General features: G+C 40.9%; 2 protein-coding genes across 2 annotated transcripts; one reads left to right on the top strand and one right to left on the bottom strand.

Moving 5' to 3' along the window:
- The first annotated feature begins 589 nt into the window (after window positions 1-589).
- ttc9 (tetratricopeptide repeat domain 9) lies at window positions 590-4,243 on the top strand. The gene is made up of 3 exons (XM_084914561.1): window positions 590-1,244; window positions 1,624-1,806; window positions 3,221-4,243. The coding sequence occupies exons 1-3, from the start codon at window positions 770-772 to the stop codon at window positions 3,301-3,303; spliced, it is 741 nt and encodes a 246-aa protein (XP_084770687.1). The 5' UTR covers window positions 590-769; the 3' UTR covers window positions 3,304-4,243.
- Window positions 4,244-5,856: 1,613 nt separating this feature from the next.
- Window positions 5,857-24,547, bottom strand: map3k9 (mitogen-activated protein kinase kinase kinase 9). The gene is made up of 11 exons (XM_084914550.1): window positions 23,860-24,547; window positions 22,230-22,643; window positions 16,549-16,729; window positions 14,045-14,193; window positions 13,561-13,736; window positions 12,792-13,032; window positions 10,760-10,882; window positions 10,462-10,603; window positions 10,219-10,331; window positions 9,070-9,846; window positions 5,857-8,104 (listed from the first exon to the last, which is right to left on the bottom strand). Exons 1-11 carry the CDS (start codon window positions 24,245-24,247, stop codon window positions 7,650-7,652), a joined length of 3,159 nt encoding a protein of 1,052 aa, XP_084770676.1. The 5' UTR covers window positions 24,248-24,547; the 3' UTR covers window positions 5,857-7,649.
- Window positions 24,548-25,170: the final 623 nt, after the last annotated feature.

Genomic DNA, 25,170 nt, shown 5'->3' with positions numbered 1-25,170 from the left:
GTCTTCATAACAGAGACTAATAACACTATCATCCTGAAAAACATCATAGTCTGTAATTAGGAGTCTGTAGTCTGTCAAGAGTAGCTGCTCTGGCAAAGCTGCTCTGTAGAGATAAAATGAGCTGGATGAGCTTTATCTGATTCATCCGAGTAGAGATGACTACATTCCTCCACTTTAAGACAAGCGTGACACCAAAAAAAGACATAAAAAGAAGAAGTCAAATTATATTCACTCCGATCAAGTTTTTCCTCTGGGGTGAGATGGCTTAGGAGGGATGAAATACGGCAATTTATTACACGGTATTTTGGCCTTATTTAGAGATACAACACAAGAAATCCCCGATTGGGCCACAAATTACCACTGGCGTCTGAAGGGGAAATAGAATAACTTCTTCTTTAAAAAAAAATAAAAATGTTAATTCAAATACAGGACTGTAACTTCCCTCTCATTTCTCACAGGTTGCAAACGAACTGATAATAAAATCATCTTCAGATAAATTGATAATGATATTAAACCTCTTCTTCCTGGTGTGGGACCCCCATGGGACCACTGGCTCTGTGTGTATCGACCAATCGGCGCGTTTGAAGAGAAACATACGAGAGCAGGCTACAACAGAGGAGCGCGCATCGCGTAGGGGTGCGCACACAGACGTAGTTGCGACACTGGCGAGGCGAAGGCGCGATACAGCCGAGAGGATGCAGTGAAAAGCCTCAATTTCCCAGCTAATTTACAGCCGGGCAGGGCAGCTATAATAGAAATAACGTCGAAGATGAGTGTGATCCAGGCTGCGCACGACGGCAGGGCGGATAGTGGCAAAGGCAGCCACACTGACAACGCCTGCGGATCCCCACGGCTCCAGCAGTGCGCTCACCCCCCTAACAGCAGCAGCAGCCGGACCAAAGATGCCAGATATCAGCAGCAGCTCCAGCAGCAGAAGCATCATGGTGGGTCGATGCTGAAACAACCATCCTACAACGAACCAGCGGACGTCGTGAGACGGGCGCTGGACTTTAAGAGCCAAGGCACCCAGTGCTACAAGGATAAGAAGTACCGAGAGGCAATCGGCAAGTATCACCGGGCTCTGCTCGAGATTAAAGGGCTGTGCAGGGTTCTGGGGGATCCGGACACAAGCTCCAAGTCACCCTCCTCCCTGCTGCCGACCATCAGCAAGTCCACCACGCTGACGGATGAGCAGAAGGGGGCAATGGAGAACGCAGAGCTGGAGTGTTACAACAGCCTGGCCGGTAAGAGACGTTTCTCGCATACATTTCCCACAGATGGACACAGATTCCACTTATCAGCTCTCTTTTCAGCAGAGGGAAATTCTGGGAATACTTCAGAGCTCATGAATGATTCACTACCAGTATGAGTCATTCTCAGGCTTACCCCACAATCCGCCTCACTTTCTTTTTAATTATCACTTTGCTTAAATGGTATATTTATTCACCCCTTGGCAAACTTATAATATTTGCTATATGTTTAAGATTTAACCAAAGAATCAGCTGTGTTTTAGTCCCTGACAGGACATATTAGTACTTCAGTAAAATAATACAAGTCTAACATTGGGTCTTGCAGTGTGATCAGGAGTTTCGCCCTCTCTCCCCTCTTTTAATCTCTTTCTAGCTTGCCTTTTGCAAATGGAGCTGGTGAACTATGAACGAGTAAAGGAATATTGCCTGAAAGTGCTTAACAAGGAAGGAAAAAACTTCAAAGCTTTGTACCGATCTGGAGTGGCCTATTACCACCTAGGAGACTTCCAGAAAGCCCTGTACTACCTGAAGGAGTCACACAAGCAGGAACCTTCAGGTAAGGATTGCTGGTTCATGGCAAGGAACATTACACCCCGGAATAATATCTGAAATACACAATACATTATTTATGCAGCTTGCTGACTGTGAAAAACATTTAAGGGTGATGAGATGACTAGTAGAGAAAATAAAATAAAAACAAGTAGGAGTCATCCTTCATCATGCTTCATTGCAATTCAAAATGTGGGTGAGATTCAGTATTTCAGTCTGGACCAAATAGAAGATATCTAAATTAGTTGCTCTGTGCATTTAAAGAAACTGAGTTCTGGGACAAGGTAAAAAGACGGCATTAGTGTTATAGTGGCTCATTAGTTTAGTGGTTTATACATTTGACCAAAAAACAAAAGATCCCTGGAGGAGACATAAATCCCTTTGGGGTTGTATCAGGAAGGGCATCTGGTGTAAAAAAACAAAAACAAAAAACATGTGGAGCTACCTGCTGTGGTGACCCCCGTGAACAAGGGTGTAGCTGACAGTAGCTTGTGTATCATGTAAAAGTGTTTCACATGAACATGAACAGGTGCACTGCAGAGATATTTGTGGACTTCAATAAATAAATAAAATAAAACAGGTGACTGTTGTGGTATAGAATTGGAATAGCGGGCTGTTGACTGGCACTAAACTGACTTCATGCAAAAATATCAAGTGCATTGCAGATATGACAGTGAAACCACTGAGTGACATGTTTAACATAGTACAGAGTGCTTGAGACAGAGGTAGCTGGACTTCTATTGAGTTCCTGAAGATGTTTCACATCTAAAAGCTGACAGGGTGAACCAGGTATTTGATTAATAATATGAAATTTACAAGATTTTTCTTTTGTATCTGGAGAGTAAAATTATCACTGTGGGCTTTTGGCCTATTTGTGATTCTGTCCCTAGATGTTATTTAAATAATTGGGCAGAAATCTGGTGCCTAAGATACGCACAGTGAATCTGATTTTCTAGCACAACCTTGGCCTTTTCAATGTGGGTGCTTCATTCATGTCACCCAACATTAATCAGAGCTACAGAAAATAACACAGAGAAACTAGTCAAGTTAGGTAATATGACAACTTTAGAGGTGTATTTGTTGCTTGAATGGCAGGTGGGAAAACTGTAGATGAAGAGGAGTCTGCAAACAGCCTCCTGCACGTGGTTAATATCTATATGTTATGTGTATGTTCATTTATTTATGTACTAAGCTAGTAAGATCATTTACAAAAAAACAACTGCAGATACACAAGATCTTCATATGGAGCTTATTTGTTTTTGCACTTCCAAAAAGCTGTGGTATAAATGACTTCTAGCTGCTTTACTTTAATTCCATGTACTACAGAGTTGTGTTTAAATGGAAGATTTACGACCATGTTGATGCACCGTTTCCTGTCTGAGCAGGAAATAAATCAGCCTTTTCCTGCCTTTGTTTTCCAGACACCAATGTCATCCGCTATATTCAGCTGACAGAGATGAAGATTCGGAGAAATGCCCAAAGGGAGAAGAAAGAGGCCACATAAGCATTCGCTGTCCGATGACTTCTCTCTCGTCATAAATTTCAGCCCTACTGTGTGCCACCCAGACCTTAAACACCACGGCTTGGAGGTTTTGGTGTAAAATGATGTTTGCTCGCTTTTGCCTTGCACAGCATCTGGTTGCCAGTTACGTGATTGAATTTCACTGTTGTGTGCTTGAAATGTTTATTTTTATTTTTTTTAATTGTACAAGGTATTGTGTTTCAAACCTCCAATCATATCTAGTATGAATTTATCCTGAGTATGTTTTACCCATTCCAATCTGATGCACTGCCAGTCCAAACATCGCACATACAGGCCATAACTTGTGATGGAGACAGGAGCAATAAAGGTGAATCCAGCATGTCTGCAGGCGAGTATAACTGTAAATTAGCACCTGCCCTCACACAAGATGTCTTTTAAATGCCTTGGAGTAAATGAGTAACAACCACCTACACTTCTGTCACCATACTTTGATTTTGAAAGCACTACAAAGCTCACTTTTTTATACTCCCAATTATACCTGAAGTAAAGGTGCTAGTCGTAAGTAGGTTTAAAACAAAATGCTTGGGCAAGGACATCAAGAGCACATGGTTGCTAACTGCGGTATGAGACATATGAGACATATCACAAAATGTAAATAGGCTAATTTATAAAATCACAAGAAGATATCCTGAAGAGGTGAGCTTTTTGTGTTTATTAATGCCAAAATGAAGCACTTCACTCACAGCATTTACTGTATCTTAAAATACTGTGTTTACTGTAAAGGTATGGTTGTAATGTGTGTCTATTGATTGCATTATTTTTTGTGGTGCTGCAGCATTGGATTTCTCTTTAGTTTTCCTTTTTTATTTTCCTAATGAGCTTAACTAAATGAATAGAGAAAACATGACGAAAGCACACGTGTAAATAAATAAATGAAACAATGCTGGGTGGAAAGAGTTGACGTTTTTGTCTCGGTAGTTGTAATTGTAAAGCATAATGTTAATTTTCTAGAGGGATGGTATCAGGATGCAGAAATCCTAACACTGGCAGTTATTTAAGAGTTAATTCCTGTGCTAGCTAGCTACCAACTTATTCTATCTTATCTTAGATGCTGGATTTCTGTCTTGTGCCTGTATCAACATTAGTTACATGTGAATCAAACCATTTTAATATATCTGTTTAATGTTTGGGAAAGGGATAGCAGCAATAGCCCATCCTGTAGCATTAGCTGCAACAAGGGACAATGATAGCTTTCCTGTTTTAAAAAAAAGGGTTTGCAAAACTACAGAAACTGTACTGAAAATGTTTGCATAATCACTTAGGAGAAATATTTAGTCCAACACTCCACATACAAAGATTCTTTAAATACATTTCCAGTTGGTGGCAAATTGGTCACTTGCTAGCAGATGGGTAACAAAGAGTTGAAAACTCAATTTTCTTTCTTCTTTTTCAAAGTTTTAAATTGAGGATCTATAGATATTTTTGGTTGATTTAGACCCTTAGCGGATTGCAGAATCATGTTTCGAACATTATTGGATATTAAGTTACATTTTTCTTAAGTTGTAATTTAATGCTAATGCTAATATACATAAAACAAACTGCTGCTCAGTAATTTTTCAGCAGCTTGTACTTAATTTTGTCTGTTGCTTGCATCTGAGAAGAATTATGGTTTATAGTATATCTTTTTTAATAGTTTCCACTATTTTCTTAGATAGTTAGAACAGTAAAGTTACTGGTAGAGAATAATAAGTTTGAGCTGACACGAAGCTGCGGAGACCCAAAAGCTTGGGCTGCCAGGTTTGTGGGACAAAAGCACCAGTGGCCACATGGTTGGGGATTATCAGAGTGCATTGGTTTTCATCTGCAATCTGAACATATGCATGAAAGCTTAAATGGTGATTCTAAATTGTCTGTAGGTGTATTGCAACAAACAAAAAACCATCTATCTCTCTATTTGCCCTGTGATTAACTGATGATCTGTTCAGGGTGTATCCTGCATATCCCATAAAAAGCTCCAGCCCTACCAAGAACCTATATCAGAGGTGGGCAATTAATTTTCCCAATGGGCCAAATGAGAAACTGGGACAGTTGTAGAGGGCAACACCAATAAGCTGAACTCAATCCTACTCAGTATTATTTTTATCTTATCGGCGCAGCCCTCAACAACAGTCCCAGTTTCTCATGTGGCCCCTTGGGAAAATTAATCACCCATTCCTGCCCTAGAGGGAAAAGTGATTAAGAAACTGGATGAACATTGTGAGGCATCCACAAAGGAGGCTGCAGAGAGTATTACAGCACATCGGGTGTGTCATCATGAGTAGCATCAGCGTGTATGTGCTGCTTTGTTGTTGGTTTAGTATGTTTTGGGTATAAATTGAACATTTCACATAAAATCTACATATTTTTTTTTTTACATGCAAAATAGTTCACTGGGATAAGCAACACAATTTACTCTTGAGCTACTCAAACCCTACTGACTGGCCTAGTGAATACACGCTTGTGTTATCATCATCATGGCCCATAGTCACATAAACAAATGTAGAGCCTTAACAAAGAAATACTGATCCAGTTAAATAGTTTACTATGATTTTACTCAAGTGTGTTCCAGTGCAATACAAATCAGTCATTAACAGTATTGTTCCCAGCATGAGCAACAGTTCAGCTTATTTGTGGTAACGTTTCAGACACGACACCTTAAGTTTGTTTCAACTACTGCCCATAGTTGAAATACCGTGTTTCTACATTGAGCATGAGCACATTCTGAAAAAGCATTCACATACACAAGTACATCGGGTCACACTTAGAATAAAGAGAGCTGAAATATAAGAGGCCACTTAACATTTGGAAATAAAATGAGAGAATCAGGCATTGAGACTGAAGTCAGAATATTTCTGTTCATTTTTTTCACATAAGTGTTGCTCTATTTTAATGTGGTGGATTTACAGTTAATTAACAGGATTATCCTCTGGCAGAAGCACAGTAAATCATTCCCTAAATATCTTTTATTTTGTTATAAACTGCCCTGTCCCGGAAATTAAAACAAGTAGAATCTGTGAGGAAAATCCCAGTTTAAATGCATTTAGCACCTATTTATTTCAAAGCTGCTACCTTGTTAATTTTTATTTAATAAAATGACTAAAAATTGTCATCAAATTAATTTTGATATGTAGCTGTGGTCATGAAATCTGTTGAATAGTGCAACATCAGAACAGACCGAGTGTTTATTTGCACAGATACTGAAAACCCTAAAAACATTTATGGAAATCATTAATAAGTGTCAGAAAAACCCCACAAGGCAAATAAAACAAATTATATAAAAATAAATCATCAGATAAATTAATTAATAAATGCAATGAAATAAACGCAAATATAAAAATAACCGAGGCTAAACTTCCACATGCCACCAGGGCCTGATTGAAAGTGAAGTCTTTCATCACTGAGGCTCACATAACCTAAAAGCCACTTTGTATCCCTTATTACATCATCTTCCTAATCAACAATTTATGAGGCAGACAATTTACATAGTTACAAACACAAAGTTCCCTTTTTAGTTTGGAGAAATGTTTCTCTTCTGGCTGCTCTTGCAGGGCTACACCAAATAGTAGACAGGAGAGGGAATGGTCTCTATTTTGAACCTAAGCGGTAGTGACATTCTTCTTTATGGTCACCATACAGAGCTCGAGACGACGTCAGACATTAGTTAATGGAGACCGTTTCTAGACTGTAGGTTGCTAATACAAAGAAGTGCACATATTATACTAGAACATCCCCCATCACTGGGATAGTGGAAGTGACTGGTGACAACAGGTGGTCAGTACAAAACAGGAATCCATCTGCCATGAGAACAGGAGTGGGTGATATACATGTACAGAGGATTTCACATAACACAATGCTTTTACAGACAAGCAGAGCCAGAGGTTTTTGACAGTGGGAAAACCTGATGCTTTACATTCATGATGCTTTTCAAAAGTGCACTTTATTAAATGCACAATCTTTAACTCAAGCTTAAAATCAACACAAGTATGCAAAGCTTTATGTAGGTGAAAGCCATTAATGACTTTAGTCTGAAAGAAAAAATCTTTTTCCTCTAATGAACAATCGAGCAGGCTTGGGTCAGATTATATTTTCAAATTCTTTTATTTTTTTGTTTGAGCAGTTTTGGATGCAAGATTTAAAGATTTACTGCAACAAATGCCAGAAAGGGAGTGTTTTCACAGTAAATATCTTCCTAGCATTTACGACCACTGTGTAGATGGAGAAAGGTGAATAAATTCCAGATTGCTAACTGACCCAGATTTGTGGTCATCCAAAAGCTAACAGCAGGTAGAGTCTCCATGCTGTGTTGGACCAGTGAGGGTCAGGCTGGGTTATGACCAGAATCCTGGTTTGTAACGGTAAGGTGAGTCTTTAGGAAGACTCGTCTCTGGTCTGCAGAGCGGGATTGTTCCATCCCGATACTGTCCCTCATCCAGCTGATCCAACAAATTTTCATTCCGGCGTGGGGAGTACGGTGTTGGGGCCTCCATGGGTGTGGGTAGCACTGTTGAGTCTCTCCCGAACTCTACGGTGGGTGGAGTCTCTGTGCTTGAGGTGTGGGCAGGGGAGTCGCCGTTACCTAGGGTCTGTCCGTTTCCCCTGGGCCTCGCTTCTGCCCAAAACACATCGGAGCGCGCTCGTGGTGAAGGCCGAGGTCGTGCCACAAAGTCCAAGGTTTTGGGGCGTTCAGGAGGACAGCGACGGCGGGGTGTTGGTGGGAAGACAACATTTGGATCGGGCAGCCGAGGGACCTCTGAACAGTCTTCTTTTAAAATTCTGAAGCCACCTGTTGTAGCAGAATAAAAGTTGGCTAATTGGTTGGAAAAAAATTAGGATATTATTATTAAATATCAGCTATTGGGAAATGATTCTAAACAACATCATCCGATTAAGGATGCTTTACCTACAGACTGTATATAAACGATGGGCATAGCAGAAATGCTGTGACTCACTCATTAACTTAGCTTGAACAAGACATTATGAGGTCCGACTGTGAATTCACTTAATCACAGGAAAAGTTTTTACTGAGGTAATAGAGCAATGGCGCAGGTTTTTAGACTTTGCAACAGAAAATCTTTTAGCAGCCACACATTTTTCAGAATGCAGGCAGTATATAGCTGCAATCTAGCATCTCTTTGCAGATTTGTAAGCCACATCCACATTTGTCTTTGGTTTTACCTACTCAGAAAACATTTAATTAAAATAAATATGATTGTTTAAATGTTGTCTTTTCCACAAAGAATTTACGTTTGTTTTTTTTTTTTCAGCTAATGGCTAATGTAGTGATCACAACATAATAATAGCAACATGCTGGTGTTGATGCTTAATTAACACTGTTAATCCTGATTCCCAGGCTTCTGTCTTCCTTACATTTATGTTAGACATCATGGGAACCAGAAAAACAAATCCAATTAGTCCACAAAACATCATCCATCCATTTTCTTTTATCTATGTAGTTCAGACTTGGGGGAGGCTTGGAACTTAACCCAGTTACCATAGGGCGAAAGGTGGGTTACACCCTGGACAGGTCACCAGTCTGACACAGGGTTAACATAAAGAGACAGACAACCATTCATGCTTCAGAACTGAAGAAGTTTCTCAGATGAGAGGTGAAACGTCTTCAAGAATCTTAAAGAAGTCCAGTCGCTTTTCTTTCCAAGCTCCTTAGATTACTAAGACCTAGATGACTGAGAACCTGCACAGACCATTCATACTCACAGTCACAACATGGCAACACAGTCAACACTTTACCTGCGTTTTCTAATGTTGTTTTTTCCGGTAATGGCTCCAGATTATTAGGTGGGCAGCTCTTCTTGATGGCTCCGTCTGATGGTGTTCGACGGAGGCTGCGTGAGGAACTTGTGGTGCAGGGAACATGTGTGGGTGTGAGCGACTGGCGTGGGTTGCGCTTGAAGCTCTCAAGGTGTGTGTTGACCAGTGGGTTGATTGGAGTTTGGATGGCCTGATGCTGTGAGACATGAGAGGGAAGAGGCGGCTGTGCGGGCGGTGAGGCAGGGCGGCAGACCAACAGCTCCTCGCTGTCAGAGCGCAACAGCGAGCGAGTGGAGTTGCAGTCAGACACTGATGATAAAGACAGCAGTGTGTTTGAGGAGGGTAAGCCTCGTTCAGGTAGTGAAGGTGCCGACGGTTTGAGCGGGCTTTCCCGCCGGAATAGTCTGCGCGTCGGGGGGCTTGTGCTTCGCCTCTGGCTCCCCGTTCTGTGGAAAAAGCCCTCCCAGCGGGGTTTGATATGCTCTTCCGGTTGGGCCAACGTTAGCAAGTTGTAGCCCAGCCCGACGGCTGCAAGCAGAGCCCCGCAGCCCAGCAAAACCAGTTCAGAGCGTCTGCTTCCACCTGGGCTCTTCCTGCATGGTGGTGTTCCTGGCACCTGACTGCTGAGGCAGTATTCATCTCCATCACCATCAGCAGCGGCAGCAGCAGTGTGAGTCTCCTTATGGAAGGGAATGCAGAGGTAGGACTGACCAGGAGCTGCTCCTGGTTCAGTAGTGAAGCAGCAGTCTTCATTTTCTGAAAAAAAAGTACCATGTTTGAACTATAAAACTTATTTAATCGGTTAAACAACATAAACATAAAACTAGTTTCTTTCTTGATATATTGACAGAAACAATAGTGTATGTTTAAAAGTGGAAATGACCTGAAGTCTATTAGTATTTCAATTCCATCTTTCTAAATTCAGTTTGCTGAAAGTGCATAATCTTCATACAGCTGCAAACATGCACATCTGTGAGTCTGCCAGGCCAACCACTAAGAACCGCGTGGGAGTGAAATAGCTCACTTCCAGCCAGCCTGCCACCTTTAAGCTACAGCTGTTCCCTCTATTATAATGTGGAGTGTGCATATGTCAGACAAAAACAGATCTACTACGCTCTTCCTGCTCACCCATCTCCACAAGGCTTGGCACTCCAGGCACTGCTGGGCTGTGTCTAGGGGATCTGCGGAGGTTTGGGGCACTGCAGGACCGTTGTCGGCTGCCCTCATGGGGAGGCTTCACACTGTGAGCAAGAAAGGGTTTTGTATTCCAAATCATGCCTTTTAACTTTGGAAGCAACTCCAATATTGGAATGCAACAAAAAAGTATAAGCCTTACTCCACAAAACCTCAGCAAAACTACAGTCTCCTCACCTTGCATCAGCGCTATGCTCCCTGTAGGGGCCACATCCACGAGTTCTGCCCTTCTTTCTTGACCCCTTCCTCTCACTTTCCTCCTCATCAGGTTGAAAACAAGTGTTGCGACCCCAACCTGTACAACCTTCCCCCGGCGTGACTGCAAAATGACATATTGCTAAATCTTTCGAAGGAAAATGTAAAATGGGTTTTAAAGAATAGTAACAAATAAAAAAGGAAACTACACGAGCCAATAACAAGTTTGATGGAAAGTTAAGTTATGGAATTTAATAATAAAAAACTGTATTATGCTTACGCTGGATGGCTCTCAGGCGAGGCAACATTGGTGGACTAGTGGGAGGGCTGGAACTGCTGCTAAGCAAACTCCTCCGTCGATCATGGGAAGGAGATGCCTGCACAGTGATTTTGTGCTGAAAATCTAAAATATTTAATCATACTTGCATTAGTTTTTCTAATTGTGTATGCGGTACCTTTAAATGCAAATCCAAGACAAAAAAAGTAATATGAATTATAATACATGAATAGCTGGCAGCAGTAATGGATAACAATTTTGATTAATCTTTATTTCTACAATGTCTGGACTGATAATTGAGTGCGTATGTTATTAAAATCATTGAAAATTGTCAGAGTTGTACAGCATTATGCACAGATACTGTATAAAAGATGGACATCACACATTCATTTTACAGATTCACTGATTTGAGTGATTTTTAGAGGTCCTGATTGTCTGATTACAAGCCAGTCTGTTTCATGCACATGCACATTCACTCTCTAACAACATGTTAGCGTGTGGCTATGACCATTAGCGAGTTCTTCATTGTGAGTGAAGAAGACACAGTTCGTTAAAATAGGGCTGTAGGGCGGGTTGTTAAATATGGGTCTACTTTTAAAACATGTTTTAAAACCCATTTTTATTCTTTGGCCTTTGACCTCAGTGAGATTTAGTTTCTCTTGTAATGAAATTAGTTATTAACTAACTAATTAAATATTTTTCTTTTATTTGGCTTTTATTATACTTATTGTAATGTTGTTATTTAGTTAGCTGTGGTTATTTTTTAAATAAAGATGATAATGATGATGCTGATGAGGCCCAGGGGCAGAATTGACCTATCAAAGACTCCAATCCGGCACACTGGATGGCATTTGAAATTATGAAGGCGTACACAGATTTACAGTTTTACAGATTTTCTATTAATAAATACACCCTCCCCCCGAATTTGCCATCCATACTGTAATCAAGTAGTTTCACTGGTCCATCCCACTAATGATCAAAGTCAGTAGTATGTGGCCCACAATATAAAATGCATTTCACATCCCTGTTGTAGGGGGACCACCACGAAAACATTCATACCAACAAACCTAAATCACCGCCAGCCAGCTGAGCATAAACATTTCAGAGACACTAACAAAGGAAAAGTGGCTAAATTTCAAGCTATCCAGAGCTCAGAGAGCTCAGAGCCAGCCACACGTCAGTAGCCTTGGTATGAGCCTCGGTATGAGCAATGAAAAGACGATAAATTATGGAGACAAGTAAAGAAGTGAAAAGGATTGATGTCCTGCTGTTTGGTGAAATTAAAAACATACAAGAAAGTGAACAAAGCCCCTGTCATTTATTTTTTTTTATACAAATCTGTCAGAACTGCTTTTGTTTTCAAGATAATATATGTCAAGTAAAGGTAGGTATACCCCAACCCATTTTCTTTTAATTATTTGCAGCACGTTTTCATTTTCAGTTGTTTCAGTGAGAGAAGTTCCTGCAACTTACTGCATTTCAGGGAAAAATGTAAGAATTTCTGTTATTATGAAGAAAGGGACTTACTGGGACATACTGCCTTCACTTGTAGGGCTTGGGAGTGACACCTATCTTTTATATATAGTCTGTGATTACCCATGAGGAAACTATTGCTATTATCTGTCATCTGAGTGTGACGCCACACCCCAGCTATGTTGACTCAAGTGACAAAGTTGAAGACAGCTCGAAGCAATGTCTCAGTGTCATCACAAGGCCATATAAAAAGCTTTTTATGAGAAAAATTCCAACTAAGAGCAATAAAAGCAGCAAAAACCACACATTTGTTAAAGATCTTGTCAGTATGATTTTCTTTATTGATCATGTGACACTGTGCTTGTCATGCTGTTGGGAATGAGTTTTTATGAACAAACGAAAATATAATTGGTAATAATTACAACTATTTGCATAAACAATGGGACAAAACATACAGGCGGAGTCTATAAATTCATTTCAGCTCGCTATAATCAATCAAGGGTGAAATATTATATAGAGCAACTATGATTTTTGTTTAAGTACCATATTTTGTTTGCATTACCTGAAGGCAAGCTGATCCTGTTTCCATCCTTAAGTTTAAGGCGGTTCCGGCGGAACTTGCCCTGCCTGCTCTCCACGTGAGGCTTTTCCTGGTAGAGCTGGTGAATGATGATATTGAGCTCTCGCTCCAGGATGTGGATCTCACGTTCAGCTAGTTCCTGCTCCCGCCTCCTCAACGCCTCCTCCTGATACTTCTGCTGCAGTGCCGCTCGGGTCAGCTCCTCCTCCCACGATCTCAGCTCCTGGGAAATCCAAATACAAGAGGTGAATTTAAAAAAACAACAACACTAAAACTTACAGTAAAAACAAAGCTGTATTTACAGTGAATGGGAAAAAGAAAAGCTCAGGACATCCCAAAACTGAGGTTGTTTTTCAGGAGTTTGGCTCAGCCCCTTAGTGCCAATGAAAGGAACTCTTAATGCATCAGCATAACAAAACATTTTGGACAATTTCGTGCTTCCAACTTTGTGGCAACAGTTTGGAGATGGCCCATCCCTGTTCAAACATGACTGTGCATAAGTGCACAATTCAAAGTCCTCGAAGACATGAATGAGTAAGTTTGGTGTGGAAGAACTTGACTGGCCTCCACAGAGTCCTGACCTCAACCCGACAGAACACTTTTGGATGAATTAGAGGGGAGACTGTGAGCCAGGCCTTCTCACCCAACATCAGTGTCTGACCTTACAAATGCACTTTTTCCCCCTCAAATGACTGTAAATCCTAACCAGCAATTTTCCGAACTACCTGCATCAAAGACCTCTCATCTTTACCTTTTCCTTCGTCCTCAGCTGATCAAACATGTCCTGGATCTCCAGTTTCCAGTCATCTTGGAGAGAGTGGAAGGATTCTGCTGGCATTTCAAAAAAGCCTGACTCCTCAATGGCCGTCAGCTGGTCTAGGATAGCTGTGAACTGTGGCCGAGAGTGAGGGTCTGGGCTCCAGCAGTCTGTGGCACCAGATGAAACACAATCCAAGCAAATTTGCTCTTTAACTGTTTCCAGAAAGTAATAAAATATTCTGTGCAAGTTTGATGCTTGTAAGTTATGGTTCACAGGATCTGAACACAAAGGAATCTTGTAGTTAACCATCTCATTTTTAATAAAAAAAAGAAAGAAAATCTGTGGTATGTTTGGGAAAACAAACTACCATCTGGTTAACATATTTGCTTCTGAATCTCAAATATATATGTGATTCCTTTCATCTAAGCTGAAGGGCAACACTTCACATGAACATTGAATTATGTTCTTTTCTTACCCTCCATAAGACGTGCAAAGGGCTCAGGACAGGTAGACGGGATTGGCAAGGCCAGTTTGTTCATCGCCACTCCATAAGCTACTGCCAGACCATCGATACCACGAAATGGGACTTCTCCAGTCAGCAGCTCCCACAACAGCACACCATAACTTTCAGATTTTTAAAAAAAGGAAAACATAAAAAACAGTTGCTGAAAAAAAAAACAAAAAAAAAACCTGAAACTGAAAGATTCATGAATTCAATTTGGATATATAACTGAAAATACAACAACAACAAAAAAAACATCAACAGCTTCTCCGGTGTGCTCTCAGGAGAAAGGAGCTTGATGTACATGCAGAAGTACTTGCACAATATCTGTCAGTGTGCCTCTAAAGCTAAAAGTGTGTATGAATATATGAATGTTAAGTACGATGCTTGCTGAAAGAGACTGTGAGTGTTCACCAAATCCATTTTATTTGAATAAATGTCAAAAAAGATTAGTGTGGCACTGCATTTGTGCACCACTCATGTAAATACCAAGGTGAGATATAAAAAGGTCAAAATGAGAAAATGTCAACAGGACAGAAAAGAAGCTCACGGATCCATGTGATTAATGCTGGAGCTAAATAACCAAGAAATCAAATAAATCAGGAATGCGTGAAGATCAGTGTATGACAGATTAGTCTTCACAGATTTAAATCAGAAGGACTTGGAAGTAATGACACAAGCTATGACCTGACTGTCTACACAGTTTATTCGCCTATATAGCAATTAAACAGGTCAAAACAAACCACTGTTCTTAGGAATTACTGTATTTGATCTGTGTTTATGCTACATCAGGGTGGAACATTGATTAGGAAGAAGAAATAATTCCCCTTTCTTGTCTGCACTCTTGAGAAAAGAGTTACTTTTATAATGCATACTTCTTGGTCTTGGCTCCCACAATTCTCACACTATATGTGATAACGCAAACAAGTTATTAATCCAATAACGTCAGGGAACTTTGAAAATTAGCCATTTTTAAAGTCTATTTATTCATTCATTCATTCCTTTAACTGGTTTTCCAACCAGGGTGACAGAAGGGTTGAGTCTATCCCAGTTTTCATTAGGCGAGAGGTGGGAGACAGCCTGGACAGTACATCACAGGGCTAACACAGACAGACAGTCAGCTGTTTACACTTCACCCCTACACATAATTTAAAAATAACTTTTTATCCTGACATGTTTGTGTGGGAGGAAGCCGGAACACCCAGAGAAAACGCGTGCATCCATAAGGAGATCAAGCAAAACCAACACAGAAACGCCCCAGGTGACCAGCAGGCTCAAAGCTGACGGTGCTAAACCCACCACCAATATGCTTCCCACACTGAAATGACATACCCAAATTAGACATTCAAAGTGGAACAATTGTCATCTCATTTACATACACTGATGCTTGAGTTGGTGTGACTTGGCTTCAGACCGCTCTTGGCTCTGTATGATATCTCAGAGTGGGAATATCCTCTTTACTGTCACTTCAGGAGTACAGCTCTGGCTGGCAGCACAGACTACCCACCCACCCATTGTGTAACCCTTCTGTTAATGAAGGGCAGCCAATCAGAAGAAAGCTGGTTTAAAGGGTTTGTGAAGGAAGCTAAAAAGGCCTATTTCAGATGCATGAACTGAGAGGATTCACCAAAGGACAGCACAAAAGATAAATTTAAATTACTTTGACCTGTAAATCATGCACAGTTACTCAAGCACAGTTTAAGAATAAAAGCATGGAGATGGAAATGAGGATATAAGGCTAAATCATGATATCTAAATCCTCCAAATAAACAGGGCATTGTTATGTATTTTATTAAATATTCTGCTGATTATTTCCAGACAAATATTCCTTCCAGTTGATCAGAGCTTCCACTGACATCTTCAGATTGCTAATTTAGTATGACCAATGATCCAGACACCCAGTGATACACCACTGGAGACAAATGATCATATATTAGAAGCTAAAACCACCACATGCTTGACAGTCTTGCTTAAAACACGACTGCAAAGTAAATCAATCAACTAGATGACCGGCCTTTTCAACTTTTAGCATAACGAATAACACTGAAATGAATGTATGAGATCTCTGCTCTCACATTAAATATGGAAATGAAAACACATGAGCTAAGTATGTGCAGTATATCTTAGCAGTTATGGGTGTGAGGGTTGCAGGTGTTTCTCTGTACACATTTCTGTAAATCAGATATGTGATTACGAAAATATTTAAAATATTGATCTTTTTTGCTTCCTCATTATCCGTTGGCATAAAATATCACAGTGCATAAAGCTACGGTTACATGCACTGCATTTGTGTACCCTTCTCATAAAACTCAACATAATGTTCTTGTTCCCATGTGTCAGTCTGTGCTTTGTCACTATGGCAACTGCTGCCCGGGCTGAACTTTTCTCTAGTGCGTGGTGTTTTAACCATTTCAGACCAGTTCCACAACATGATGCTTTTGTTTTTTTCCCCTGCAAAAACACCCTCCCCTGCCCACCTCCAAACGTCGCTACCCTTGGAGAATGTAGATGAGCGGATGACTTCAGGAGCCATCCAGGCGTAGGTGCCGGCAGCGCTCATCTTGGTTGTGCGGTGCCACTCTCGAGCCAGTCCAAAGTCTGTGATCTTCAGAGTCTTGTTGCTGAGATCTTCCATCTCAACCCTCTCAAGGATAAGGACTGGACAGGGTAGCAATGTAGGAGGGGGAAGTGATGAGGGAATTTTAATTGCATGATGGGGAAGAGGTTGGAGGATGTGGGAAGGGGAGGTATACGTGCAGATTGGTGGGAGGATTGACGTAAAAATAAAAGGTTTCAGTAATCGCCATCAGAAATGTTTAAATGTTGGGGAAGGCAGCAGCAGGAGTCCCATGATAAAACACAATGCATGTGGAAACGCAAAAAATTGGACATGTAATGATTGAACAAAACAGGGTGCGGTTGGGAGGCCATGATGAAAGGATTGGAAGGATAAAAGTGGAGAAGAGAAAAGGAGAGAACAAACAGAGAAACCAAGAAATGGTGAGCTACTCCAGTAAAGCAGAGATGAAAACCACCACCCTTGATCAGTGACAATCCTCTCATTGTGTATTTTAACAGCACAAACCTCAAATAAACACTGATAATATGCTTAAACTACACAAATACCCTGCTGCGACACACCCATTTTCACCATTAGGCATTAAAAAAAGAACCCAATCCCAACATGCGCAAGCCAAACAGGACTCCTAACCACATGCTCCTTCTCCCCCATTCAGCTCTGCACTGCCAGACCATCTGCTGTGGCCGTGCCCAGTGGAGGGTGTGTCTGCAGGCTGTGGTGCACATCAAGAACCCCCTTCATCTGGTGCTCATGTGGCTCTAATGCTAGACGGGCAGTTTTCAAAGAAACTGAAACCAAACACATGGCTAAAGTAACTCCTGATAGGGAACTACAACATGAAACAAACACAGCTGATTCCCCTTGAGGCCAAAAATGCTCCTCTCACTGTAATGCGCAGCGCTTTAGATAAGAGCATCTACCAAATGGCTATGAAGGAGAGGCCAGAGAGGCAGTGGAAACTGTACAGATATAAAAATGGCATATTGCCGAGTGGGATAGAATGAAAAGCAAAGCTATGTGTCATTAAAGCAAGAGTTGCAGTTGAGCTGGTTGTAAAATTTAGAGTTTCAGGTCAGCAAACGATGGAATATAAGGTTAAAATAGGATGTGGTGGATTAATAAAACTGTTTTTTAAAATATGGGTCAAGTTTTGACCATGTTTTGTAAAAACAGTCATACCAAGTACACTTCACGCTAGAAGAGAAGCTTGAGGATGGCCAAAAACACTAAGACTCTGGAGACCAAGAATGTGCAATAGTTCAAGGAACTCCCAACTTTTTTTGTAAACAGAGTTATGCAGCTCTAGACCAGACAGTTATCTGGCCAACACTGCAAGTATGACTGAAAATGAGACTTCCACATAGATCAGTTCCTGTGTTACAAAAAGAAATCTTAACTTTTCTGCCTTTTTGGGGGATTAGTTGCATGATGTTGCCTTCAAACCCTTCATTACCACAGCAGCGTGTGACTAGGCAGTGTCTCACTTCTCACTTCTCTAATCACTATAATTAATTTCTTTGGATGTTAAAGAGGCCTACTTTATAGAATAAAATGGGGAATATTTCATTGGGGAATTTCCTAAACTAAACTCAGATACATGTACCTAAATATGCCCTAATTTCTATTAATTTACTATGCATAAAAAAGTTCTACAGACAACATATCTAATGTTGAAACTGAGAATAACTGTCTTTATTTTAAGTAAGTTTTCATTTTGAATCTAATAGAAATAAAGTTGACGATGAGTATCTTTACTGTTGAATTGTATCATATTTAATCCTGAAGAAACTGAAGAACCTGGCAAGACCAGTTGGTGTAGTTTGGAAAATGAAATGTTCTCCCATTCTTGAAAAAGGATTTCAGTTGCTCAACTGCAGTTTAAAGCTGCAGTTACATGATATGTACTGAGAGTTCTTGTGTCGTCAAACCCAACTTAACACAAGAGCCTTGAAATCTTATCAGAATTCTAATGAAATCATTTGGTTTGTTGCTGGATTCCTGGTGATGCGAATTTATATTTAAAACAGTCAGGGTTGATTTAAATGAGTGAAACCAATGTTTGCATATGAACCAGAAAGCATTTTTTTTTTTAATTTCAATAGCTTAGGAACCCTTTTGTTGTATTTTTTGTTTAATAATGTGTCCCTTTTCTTTTCAGTGATGCACAGGTGTGGGCTGTAAACCAGTTAACCTTGCACCTGGAGCCATGATCTCCCAAAATGTGCAGAATATGTTTTTGCATTGTCTTCCTGGAATAAGCAAAGGCCTCCCCTGGAGATGTCATCTTGATGGCAGCATACAGTCATTGCATAAAGAAAGTACACCCACATTAACTTCTACAGTTACACATATTTATTTACCGCTTATTTTTTGCTGAATGTTACATAGTGGTTTTTCAAAAGGACAATATTTGGTTCTTAGCAGCTTTACTAAGCCAAAATGCAGATGCAAACTGTGAAAAACTCAGTACACCCTTACTGCTTCCAGGAAGTAGCAGCCAGTTATGCTAATCGACTTGATTAATTGATCATTATCATGTGTGATCTCCCCTATAAAAGCAGAAGTTTTGGCAGCATTCAAGTATATGTCAATGCAATTCCAAGGAGGAGAGATACTGGGAATGACCTTAAAGAAGCAATTGTTGCTGCCCATTAGTCTGTGAAGGCTAATAAGACCATTTGCAAACAATTTGAGATTCATCATTCTGCAGTGAGAAAGATTCACAACTGAAAAACATTCAAGAGATTTGCCAGTCTTCCCAGGAATGTATGTCCCAGGACATTCAGCTCAAGGTCAGACAGTGCCATGCTCAGAGAATCCAGTGTCAGACTCTAGCATTTAACGTGCTAACCAAGCTTGTAAAGTTCATTGTAAGGCAAACAGAAAAAAAGAATGAATGAAGTTCGGCTTTAAGTTTTTCCAGCAGAAAGCTCTTGTCTCTAAAAAGAATGTGGCTATCATTAGCATTGCATCATAGCTACAGTAAGCTGTGCTGCAATGGAATAATGTCCTTTGGACAAACGAGACCAACGTGGAGATGTTTGGCCATCATGTATAGCGCCAGTTTGGGAAAAACCAGGCACAGCATTGGCACAAGCACCTCATACCAACTGCAGAGCACTGTGACAGGTTGTTTTTTCCTGCCACAGGACCTGAGCACCTTGAAGTCACTGAGTCGGCCATGAACACCTCTGTTTACCGAAGTATTTGAGAGTCAAATGTGAGGCTGAAGCTTGGCTGAAAGTGGGTCATGTAACCTGACAAGCACAGGAGCAAATTTACAACAGAATGGCTGAAAATGACAAAAATCAAGGTGGTCGGTTCAGAGTCCAGACCTCAACCGGACTAAAATGCTGTGCTAGGACCATCAGAGTGCTGTGCATAAGTGAAGGCTTGCAAACCTCAATAAACTGAAGCATTGTTCTAAAAAAACGAATAGACCAAAATTTCTCCCCAAAAATGTGAGATAATGATAAAGTCAAATGGAAAGTGATTACTTTATGCTAATATTACTGAAGGTGTTTCTACAAGCTTTTGACTCATGGAGCATACTTAGTTTAAAAACACTGCATCTGCATTTCTGGCTTAGTTTTTGTTAAATAAATAATGTAATATGTTGACATATGTCATGTGCATCTGAAGTTATATTTACTTCATTTTAAGACCTGCTAAAGACCAGATATTTTTGTTTTGTCCCGATATGTGAAAGCTTGGAAATGCCAGAGGGTGTACTTTATTTTTAAATGACTGTAGGTTTCTGATAGCAAGCTCAAATTTTGATTTGTTAGACAAAAGGACAATTTTCCATTCAGCTCAGTACATCTTAAATGAGCTCAGGTCCAGAGCAGCTGTTTGTGTAGAAACAGTGTAGAATATATACATAATATAACTGAGCATTAAAGTATAGGCCTTTAGGCATTCACTCAGAAACCACAGCACTGAAAGGCGAACAGTTTGATTGTTAAGAATCAAATTAAGAATTAAAGAATCAGATTAAGGAATCGCCAAGGTTTTTACAATTCATGCCAACAGTGATATGAGTCAGCAGTGAATTAATTACAGAATTTTTACCTGGGAGCCAGAAGACTGCTGCCAATCAATTATTTTTCAGAGTTCTCCTGTGCATCTAGAGAGTTCTTCAAATTCTGAAGTCCTCCATGTTCTATAGATAATGAACTCCCCTGAATCTTTTTTTTTTTTTTTTTTAACAAAATAAATATTATTCTTTCACTGTCAAACTATATGACCATTCTGTCTTTTGCAGACTGATGGACCCCCCCACCCCCTTTACTACTAATAAAAAAAAATGTAGAATCTGTGGGATGGTGGTTTGGTGCTTAAATTCAGTCCTGTAGCAGTCCTAGTATCAAGGTCAATGACTTCATGTGTTGTTTTTGTAGTAGTTTAAACTTAAATATAGAGCTTGAAATTGTTTTATTTACATTTTAGATAGTATCTTAACTTTTTGGAAGGATTTTGCAGTCTCTAAAGAAAAACAGATAGATATTCTTTCATGTTATGTATGTCTTCGCTGGGTAAACTAAATTTTGAGTCACAAGAAACAAAGGAGGGGGGAAAAATAATCACTGGCATAACTCTGAAATAGCTAAATGACAACTGCTGTGTCCTGCAGTGCTCATGTACCATGATGAGGACATGGGTTTTCCCCTAATTTCCCAGGATGGTAACCAGTTAGACTGACTTTAACGCTTTAAAGCACCCTATTGAAGTGCGGCGTCTGAGCTGATCACTGCAGAACAAGCCAATGGCAGGGAAGAGGCTTGGGCTATGTATTGCCAGAGCCTCCAATAGGCAGTCTGGGACAGAGCATTGGGCAAATCCTCACTAATAGGCTTGGGATTTAGGGGATCCAGTTGAGTAAAATGCAAGATTACAACTGCTCCATAAACACACACGAAAACTCCTTTTCCTCTCTACTCTCATTCCTGAAGTGAATACAAGCAGTGCAGGTCACAGAATGAGCATTACTTTCAAAATTCATTTCATGTGGTACTTGAATAGTGCATCAGCAGAGCTATTATTGACCCAGAAAGACTGTAATATGATATATCTTTGGGTGAGGGCTGTTTGGAGGTGTTAAGCACCAGTGATTAGTATCAGTGACAAAGTCATGTCAGTCTTTGCAATCGTGGCATTGCTGGGTGTAGATAATAACCTTCTTGGCCTGTATTTTGTTTGCCAATTTCATTCCTTATTGTATCTAAATACTGAAAACCAATGCTGTCGACTTAAATAAAAGTCCATTTCACGTTTTGCCCACACATATGGCAAGACATGATGGATCAAAGACCTTTATTGCTTTGAATCCTATAACTTATGCATGAAAGACATCAAAGGCACAGACAGTTGTTCAATTAATTGAATATTTCACAATAAAATAGTAAGCCATGTCTCTAAGAACAAAGCCAGATACTCTTTTTTTTTTTTTTTTACATTTTCTCTTCAGGAAACCTGTTTTTCAGATCAGACAAACAATATGAAAATTGGCCTTTTTCACCATTTCTCAGCATTGGTTCTTAAACTTGGTAATAAAAAGCAAAGTGAGGTGACTCTTACTGTTGCTGGACTTGAGATCCCGGTGAATAATGGGGACAATAGCCTGGCAGTGGAGGTAGTGCATGCCTCGGGCAATCTGCACAGCCCAGTCAACCAGAGTACATGGAGGGATGCGTTTCCCAGCTAGAGCCCGGTTGAGAGGGCCTCCTCGGGCATACTCCATTATCAGGCACAGGTTAGGCTCCTGCAGACACACTCCCAGCAAACCCATAATGTTGGGATGGCTGAGCATGGCAAAGAGCTTGGCCTCCTGGCGAACGCTCTCCATTGTCTGCTCCAAATCTTCATCGGGGTCCCGTCGTGCTGCCTTCACCGCCACCTCTGCACCCCGCCACATTGCACGGTAGACTTTTCCAAAACCACCAACCCCGATAATTTCTTCCAAGGTGAGCTCTGAGAAATCAATCTCAAGAACTGAGAAACAAAGAAGACACATATGAGACAAACATAAACATCAGCTAAGTGTATTTGTACTTACAGCCATCCAGTGACATTAGAAGTCAGGGTCAACCTGTCTGCAGCCTTTAGGATTTCCCCATTTTGCTTTTCAACAAGGTACATGCTTGCTAGCAAGGATCATAAAAACAGGTCATTGAGTTGAAGGAGGCCTTCTTAGAGCTCTAAGCCACCCTGCTGCCCCAAATTCAGAAACTATCCCTCTTGCTGTTACACAAGGATGAGCATCTGTCCTAAAATCTGGCTAGAATGTCTGGAGAAGGAATAAATGCAGGTTATATAGAAAAGAAGGTCTATGTGCTGATGTGAACAGACTAAGTGTTTGAGGCTGTATGTGCTCATGTTGTAGAGTCCTAACAGTAAGCAAACTGACCTTGATGAATATTTCAGGTGTGTGAAAGTAGGCCAGCTGCCTCAGTATGAAAACATGAAAGCCAACAAAGACTGAGACAGCTGCTAACAAAGACAGCTGAGGTGGTTTGGTCTGCCCAAATAGCATGTGATAGTTTGTGTTTTATTACCTTAAAACACCTGCATATGCTCACATGCAGATTTGTAGTTATCAGTCAGAAAACAGTGGCTTTGTACCTGTGTTTGGAGCATCTTTATTGCTTAAAGGCCAGTAAGAAGGAAGAGTATTTCCCTTTAGGGCTTCACAGTTTAGTACACATAGCTACTTGTAATTATGCTCAGTGTATCTTTCTGAGGCCTTGGCCCTACATCTCCCTCCAGAAGTTACTTTTATTTTTCCCTAAGAGAAGAATTTTACATTTCTTTCTCTCTTGCACCTGGACACTTCACACAAAATCCTTTCTGAAGCACATAACATCGTTCAAATTTCATCTAAGAATATCTACAGGATTCTAGTTCTGTAACAGGCTTCCTGCCTTGTATCCTGCACACTTTGTGCGTTGTAATTTGAGAACTGAGGTGGGGTGCATCACTGTTTGTTTGAAAGGCCGTGTGATGAATAGCGGTCCTGAAGCTGTAAGGATACTTGGGGCATCCTGTTTCTAGGCCAACAGGAATGCACTGCGCCTACCATGACACAGCACTCTACGTGGTTTTCCCCCTCTGGCAAAAGATAGGAGAAAAGACTGCAGCCCTGTGCTCCTTTTCAGTGATAGCACATTGATTTCATTAGCAGAAGTATGAAGCACAGTGGGATACTCACGGTGCAAAGGAGGCACGGGGTACTGCTGTTCTGAAGTGGCCCGTATTTCCTCCGGAATGCCGGTGCCTTTGCTGACATAATTAGACGGGAAGATGCCTACCCGGTCTGCTATCATACCGGTCCACCATCCCTCATCTCCTGACACCAGGGAGTCCTTGGACAGGACTTCCACCAGATCCCCCTTCCGAAGGCTGAGCTCGTCGTCCGCAGTCGCTTCATAGTCGAACACGGCCGTCCAGAAGCCCGGCGCGGCTGGTCCCGTATCCGGCGCGGCGCTGATGCCATTTGCCGGTGTGGGCCAGCGAAAGACATCTTCCTCTGCTTCTTCCGTTGAAGAAACGCACGCCTTAGGACTACTACTGTCCAAAGCGGGTTTGAAGACATCCATGGACGCGATCCATAGGGACTACCTGGATCACTGCAGGCGCATCCACCGGCGCGACTGGCTGGAGGCTCGGTGCGCCCTGCTTCTACAACACACACACACACGGAGCTAAGTAGCGGCTAATCCGGCACACAAACACTGCAGGAAACCACCATCCTGCTGCATCGCACGCCCCTCAGTCTCAGCTGGCTGCTATCAAACATGCAGCGCCTGGTTATTTTCAATGCACAATCCTACACCCAATCATCGCTGCAACTTCTCGGACGCAGTGGTCTTTATTCTAAGCCAATTGTGCCAGCGTGGGAATCATCCCCGGCGTCCTATTGGTGCACAGACACGTCAACAACACTTTATTTCCCACCCTTGTCCCAAGACAGTGTCCTTTTATTTAGTCGTTTGCCTTCAGAAAACCAAGCAAACCAGAGCAAAATACTCAAGTTAGGGTTAAATTCCATGCACAATTTCCTGAAATACAAAACAAACAAACAAGCAGCAACCCCAAAACAAAACAAAACAAAACAAAAAGAAAACAGACAACATAACAACCCTCACTATTTTAGTAATGTGATTAAAGAATGAGTGTATATAGATAGCTGAAATCCAATCAGCTGGCATTCTGCAACCCACTTTTATATTGATTTAATTAATTCCAGCCTATTTGCAAAAACTATAACTATCCTTAAATGTTATATTTTAGAAAGTCTCCATAGTGGAAATGCAATAAAAGTGATCTACTTGGTTTCTCAGCCTGAATGGAAACCACAAGTGAACAAGAGTCCTCTATCCTTCAGTCCACTTCCTGACACGTTTTATAAGAAGCTGCTTGCAGTTTTAGTTTGCACCCTGTATTTGCACGGATGCAACATGGATGTAAATAAATAATGTGAAAACAAGCCCAACACCCAAACATAAGAAAAGACATGGAA

The sequence above is a fragment of the Perissodus microlepis genome, chromosome 19 (genome assembly GCF_051167445.1).
Source record: "Perissodus microlepis isolate ML-2025 ecotype Zambia chromosome 19, ASM5116744v1, whole genome shotgun sequence".
In the NCBI taxonomy this organism is placed as follows: Eukaryota; Metazoa; Chordata; class Actinopteri; order Cichliformes; family Cichlidae; genus Perissodus; species Perissodus microlepis.
The sequence above is the reverse complement of the archived record's forward strand: the minus strand, read 5'-3'. Positions and strand labels throughout refer to the sequence as shown.

Bases quoted from the DNA above. Each gene is read 5' to 3' on its own strand.
- ttc9 (XM_084914561.1), top strand. From the start codon at position 770: ATGAGTGTGATCCAGGCTGCGCACGACGGCAGGGCGGATAGTGGCAAA. The intron at 1,245-1,623 runs GTAAGAGACGTT...ATCTCTTTCTAG, and splicing joins GTGTTACAACAGCCTGGCCG to CTTGCCTTTTGCAAATGGAG. The intron at 1,807-3,220 runs GTAAGGATTGCT...TTTGTTTTCCAG, and splicing joins ACACAAGCAGGAACCTTCAG to ACACCAATGTCATCCGCTAT.
- map3k9 (XM_084914550.1), bottom strand. From the start codon at position 24,247: ATGGATGTCTTCAAACCCGCTTTGGACAGTAGTAGTCCTAAGGCGTGC. The intron at 14,194-16,548 runs GTGGGCAGGGGA...AAAATCTGAAAG, and splicing joins AAGGGTAGCGACGTTTGGAG to TTATGGTGTGCTGTTGTGGG. The intron at 10,604-10,759 runs GTAAGCATAATA...GTCATTTTGCAG, and splicing joins TCGCCTGAGAGCCATCCAGC to TCACGCCGGGGGAAGGTTGT.